Source organism: Tetrao urogallus (assembly GCF_951394365.1).
Source record: "Tetrao urogallus genome assembly, chromosome: 1".
In the NCBI taxonomy this organism is placed as follows: domain Eukaryota; kingdom Metazoa; phylum Chordata; class Aves; order Galliformes; family Phasianidae; genus Tetrao; species Tetrao urogallus.
The window spans coordinates 127629140-127635215 of record NC_136813.1 but is presented as its reverse complement, the minus strand read 5'-3'; the positions used below and the strand labels follow the sequence as shown (position 1 = coordinate 127635215).

The 6076-nt window shown below is 36.9% G+C and overlaps 1 protein-coding gene across 1 annotated transcript; it reads left to right on the top strand.

Annotated features, from left to right (window-relative positions):
* Nucleotides 1-323: 323 nt before the first annotated feature.
* On the top strand, nt 324-5875 carry LOC306945257 (sulfotransferase 6B1-like; the record flags this gene model as incomplete). Its single annotated transcript, XM_079533971.1, has 6 exons — nt 324-468; nt 1328-1512; nt 1745-1871; nt 4226-4320; nt 4494-4680; nt 5757-5875. 6 exons carry the CDS (start codon nt 324-326, stop codon nt 5873-5875), a joined length of 858 nt encoding a protein of 285 aa, XP_079390097.1.
* Between the last annotated feature and the right edge of the window lie 201 nt (nt 5876-6076).

The window sequence follows — 6076 nt, the reverse complement described above, 5'->3', positions numbered from 1 at the left end:
TGATATTTTCCACAGTTAATATAATTTCACTATCATTCCTTTTCCTTCTCTGGAAAGCTAATAAATGACGACATGCATTTTTGATGACACTGCATTTCTGTTATTTATCAAATGACCTCTAATATTTCAGTTGCCTTTATCAGTTAACTTGAAAAATCAATATCTGTGAGAGATTTCAATATGCACAGCAAACTATATAAGCATGAGGTTTGTATTGCCGGCCTCAATTTGTTACTTCAAACCATCTGACCTAGAGGTTACTCTTAAACCCTCTCGTCATTTCACTGCTATCTGATTTGCAGGAATCATAGGCTTAAGCAAACATGTCAAACCTCAGTGAGGCAGAACTCATTCACAAGTTTAAGGGGATTTCCTTTACCTCCAGGTCTTCTCCAGAGCTTTTAAATTCCTTGGATGCTTTTGATGCTAGAGAAGATGATGTCCTTTTGGTTTCCTACCCCAAATCTGGTAAGTTCTAATTCTACATGTTAACTCCAAGATGTGTCAATAGTTCGTTTCATGTTCTCTCTAAACATATTTGTGAAATGTCTGTAAAAATAAACAAATAGGCAAGGATGTTTGAATATGTGCGTATGTTATTCTCTCAGTCAGTATTGAAATAACAAAACAAATTAAAAACAAACAAACAAAAACAACAAACTAAAGCAAGTGCAACGACAAAAAAAAAAAAACACTATTTGTTTAAATGTTGGTTCTCTAATACAGAATATTGTCAGATGTTTTATGTGTCAGAAGCAAATAAGTATTTGTTTATTGTAAGTAAAATCTATACTCAAAGAATTTTCCTGAGGCCTTTATGCATTTAATTATGAGCAAGAGAAGAGGTGTATTAAGTGATTTTTATGGCTTTTGTCTGTAGATACTTCTTCCTTCTCTCCCCAATTCTCTCACAGGCAGAAACTCATACCAGGGTGGAAGCTCAATTAGTTATCTTCCCAGTAGCCACAGTTACTATAATGAATCCTTCCATCCATCCCTAAAAGACAGATTATTTAAAAATAAACAACAGAAATAATATAATCACCTCAGCTAACAAGGAGTCTGAATTTTATTCCATTTATCTAATGAGTTTGTTTTGATACAAACATCAGTGATTTTCAGAGAGTTTGTAATTCAGCCACAACAATTTTTCCAGTGTTTATGGATCTAAAGCCAACAGAGTACTCAATTACACAGTTTCTTGAATCTTGGGGTTTAGCAAACTGTTCTCACATGCAGACTGCATGTTCCATATAATTTCTCATTAAAAAATCTTCCTTCCTTTCTCTTCTTCTTTCTTTTTTTCCTTAAAACTAATTTCCTGAAGGCACTCACTGGCTTGCAGGAGTCATAACAAAGCTTTACAATACTCCCGTTACATTAACAACTCCCATTGAACTTGGAGACATGTCCAAACTGGAGGAACTGAATCAACTGTCGTCAAAGAGAATCATTCCAACACACTTAGACTACAACATGTTGCCCCAACATTTTAAGAATAAAAAATGCAAGGTAAGTCAAAAAGTTACAAAAGCTGTAAGATATATTAAATGTCTGTTAGGCATCTATTCTGTCTTGTTGATCCTTAGACACTTTAAAATGACTTACAGTTTCCAGAGGTGGCTTTCTGTGTACATGAGAGGCTCATAAAAATCAGCTCTGGGCCTCAGATTTTATATTAGAAGTTCTAAGTTTCAGGATTATCCAAATCCAACAGTAATAACCATTTTGTCTTCATTTACAGATGATCTATATCAGCAGAAATCCAAAAGATACTGCAGTGTCCATGTATCATTACTACCGAGAGAATCCAAACCTTCCCACTGTAGATACCTGGACTGCTTTCCTTGACTTGTTCTTAAAAGGAGATGGTAAGGATAGGTGTTCCGTTTTCTTCCTTCAGCTCATATTACTATTATTAATATTCTATTATTATTCTAAACAGAAACAGTTAAGAAATATTAATTTTGTGAAACTTCTTGCTGAACTCCTAATTCACACATCTTCAGATTTAATATTTTTCCATGATAAATTCTAATTCTAAACAATGAGCAAGTAATAGGAAAATGTCTTCAGCCTTTCAAGGATGTATTTTGACAGGTGGCTGCAGACTGGTGGGGTAGATATTGTTTGAAGATGCCAAGAGGGCAATATATGGCTTAGTGTCCTGCAGAAGGGCAGGTGGCACACATATGAAGGTTGTCTCCAGGCTGCTCAGAGAGCCTAAGTTTACAGGCTTAGTGCGTCATCTTGAAAGTGGTCTTGCGTGACCCTTCAAAGGGAGTCTAGACGCTTTCATATGCACCTCTGAACACACTCTGCCTGATATGTTGTCTTAGTCCTGGAGTCCAAAGACCAAGGACATGAGTGAGATTTGTGTGAGTGGCAGAAGTGGTAAGGAAACTGACAACAGGACTATATTCTGGTTATCCACTCCCACTTTTAGTGTTTTATTACTCCTTTGAGGACATGTGTTCCTACCCACAGTGATGATAACAGCAACAATGATAGACAAGCTTGAAAAATATCAAAGCAAACTGTCAGGGCAGTCCTTGTCAGCTTATATCAAGGCTCCAGAAGTCAGTCTGTATTTTCTACTGATTTGTGGATCCTGTGTTCCTTGTTCAGAGCAGCCCTAAGACACATGCTTCAGTGATGTGCAGGATCTTTGCTTGTTTAGTAACACCCTTGAATATCAATTAGTTAAAAAAAGAAGAGGATAGTACAAAATTTTAAAAGCATCTCCCATTTGTCTGTGAATTAATAGTCTTCTGCTGTTTTCAGTGTGGTTATGCATGGTACAAAAAGATAACTATGTTGGTTGCAACATAGATTTACGTAAGAGGTAATACTGGGAGAGAGGTTGTGATTTTTGCTCTTAATTGAAACATAAGAAGATTGTGTTGCTTGGCTCGGATCCTGCAGTATACTTGCAGAGTTAAGAGAGAACAGAGTTAAGTTGAGAACAATGGTGAGGACACCCAGAGAAAAGGGATGTTGTCTCCAAAACTGTTTGCTGTACCCCAAAGTCGAAAGGGTCTCTGAGTTTCAGGTATTGGAGGCAGGATGGCTCACCCCTATAGCATGAACCCACAGAGTAATAGCTCAAGAACATCAAGAACAGCAGAGACAATAGAGACAATAGTGGTCTTACAATCTAAGAGCTTACAGGACCTAAAAGTCATCGTTCCTTTTTTTTTTTTTTTTTTTTTTTAATAGGCAATCTTAGTTTCTTTGGACATTTGTCCTAATAAATAGGTTATCACCCTGATAGAAACAGGAAAGAAAAGCAGCAGATACCCCAAGTCTATGTGTAGACTCTGACTCTGGAAGCCTGCCCATTTCTTAGGACTGGGCACTTGCACAGATGTGGGTTAAGGGGAAGCAGGTGCATTTGTTGAACACATTCCCAGTGGGCTTTAGCAGGCTTTAATTGCACACTGTGGTGCACTGGTGCTCTGCAATTAGACGGTTTTCTGGCTACAGGCTGAAGCATTCAGCAAAATACCTAATATGTCTCAAGGTTTGCAAACAAAATGATGTCTTTTACGATACTTAAATATTTTACTTTTATGGTGAAAGTATAAAGCAAGGTCGCAGTTCACTATTGCTCTGTCCATGAAGTGCTCATTATCCTGGAGGAGGCTTTCAGCTCATTCGTCAATGCAGTCAGTCTCGTCTTTGAACCAGAAGAGTCAGAATTGCTTTTGTAAAAATAAAGCTGAAATTTAGCTGTCTTCCTATTATTCAGTAAAGGGAGCATTCAGACAAAGCAAGTACTGTGCGTCAATTATAAAGCCATGAGTTGCCTGTGTGGTTGGTTGACGGATGTATTTTTGTAATAAATATTTTTTCTATCATTTCTTCCTTGACTTTTGAAAATATACATATTTCTTCTTTGCTAGAGCAATAGTGTGCTCCATTTAACAGACTCCTAACTTTGTTTTAGTGTCGTACTTACAACACATTCATTTCCTAGTTTATTTTCCTAGGTTTTTATTATTATTATTTTGACCATGGATCTACAGATATACTTGCTGAGATGCTCAGATCTTGTTGTGCCCATACAATTGCCTTCACTATAGGCCTTCACAAAAAAGAATTTAATCAGATTTAGAAAAACATAGGGTACATACCGAGAAGGAAGCATTCCCCTAAAAATTTGTGAGATACGGAATTATTTATTAATCAAGCATACATGAATCTCTATGGGTTTTCTTTTCAGTTGTCTGTGGATCCTGGTTTGACCATTTCCTAAGTTGGGAAGAACATAAAAATGACAAAAATATACTGTTTTTGTTCTATGAAGACATGAAAAAGGTAAATATGCACTCTGTTCCTGTTTTAGAATGAATTGTTGATAAATAGAAATAATCAAAATATCAAGGAGGAAATTCTAATGAAAATAATAATTTCCATGTCAAAGGAAAGTCTAATTATCACCTCAGAAATATATAAACTTTATTCTTCACTTTATTCTTCCTGTATCTCAGAATCTCCCAAAGATTGTGAAGGAAATCAGCATATTCCTGGGTATAAGCATCAGTGATGAAGATATCCAAGATATCTGCAAGAAATCATCCTTCTCAGAGATGAAAAAGGACACAGAAAAAGAAAACAGTGACCCCAGTCACACCATCTGTGCCCTGACATCTAACAGGAAGCTAATTTTCCGAAAAGGTAAGTTTGCTGTCCTGACTTAATACAGAATCATCAACTGGCACCTATCCTACAGAAGCCTAGATAGATTTGAAGACATTTAGAGTCACTCCCAGGAAACAGCAATTGGATTCTCCAATTCGAAGCCTTTTGAAAAAACATTCACTAAGATCTTCAGTTGAAAATGCATGCTTATGCTAGAGAAACATAGCATATGTTCTTATGAGGGGTTCTGAAGAGTTTGCTCTATATGAGCTTTGGAGCTTAAAGGGAAGCTCACTGAACATTACTCTTTATCTGCATTTTTGTATCTAAAGTTTACCCTCAGTCTCTCACAAGCCTCTATGTGTCTCCTCTCAAATTACCAGTCAAGGTCACTTGGTCTGCTAGAATGGAAAAGGTGCATTTCTTAGGAAGGAGTCTGCTGGCAGCCTTTATCCTCTGTACTCCCTGTTATCTTACTGAAATGTTCCCCCCAAAAAGAAACATGCTGACAATGACAACAAAAGAATGAATGACTCAAATCATCCTGTGACCTCACAGATCACCTTAAGCTCTTGGCCAAACTGGGATCTGCAGTAAAACCTTCAGCAGTTCGCAGCTCATATGTGACTTCAAAAACATGCAGAGGAACTGTTTTCTTGCTACTGGGGGTTTTATATGCTGACAAGGATGAGATGAATTTCAGCTAGCAACTATTTGCCTCTACTAAAGAAGTCCAGATAGAGATTTTTAACAGCAAACATCTAAGATGAGGCAAGATGCCTCTGCTGAGATGAGCAAGAGCTCTATTTCCATCCTGAAAACCTGTTACTCTTCATTGTTTCTCTTAGTATTGCTGGCACTGCCAGGTGACACATTATGAGCTTAGGGCTTAATATGGATGATGATTCAGCTTCTCCCATCAAAGTCTCACCAAATCAATAAAATAATTACTCATAATCATGACCTATCACAACATATCACAGAGACTATGGTTGATAATACAATAACAATTTGTGCCAAGTGCAGCATTAATAAAACTGGTCTGCCTTTGATTTGTTTCATTGCTATATATTGCCAGATTCACTGTTCTTTTACTGTCTCTGCTCCTCCAGGTACTGTTGGTGACTGGAAGAACCATTTCACTCCAAAACAGAACTTACAGTTTGATGAAGTATTCAGTGAGAAAATGAAACTCAGCAAAATGGCAAAACAACTCACCTATGAATTCTAAATTCATGGGAAGAACAATACTTAACCAAAAATGCAGATAGAGAAATTTTGGGAAAATCTGGATGAGAGCTAAAAGAAGTTCAAAGAAAAACAGCTGCTCTTGGAACTGATTCCATGAAGATGGAAGAAGCACTGACCATATTCATTTACCTTGTTTACATACATTTATCTTACCTATCAGCCTTACTTTTCACATAGTCAA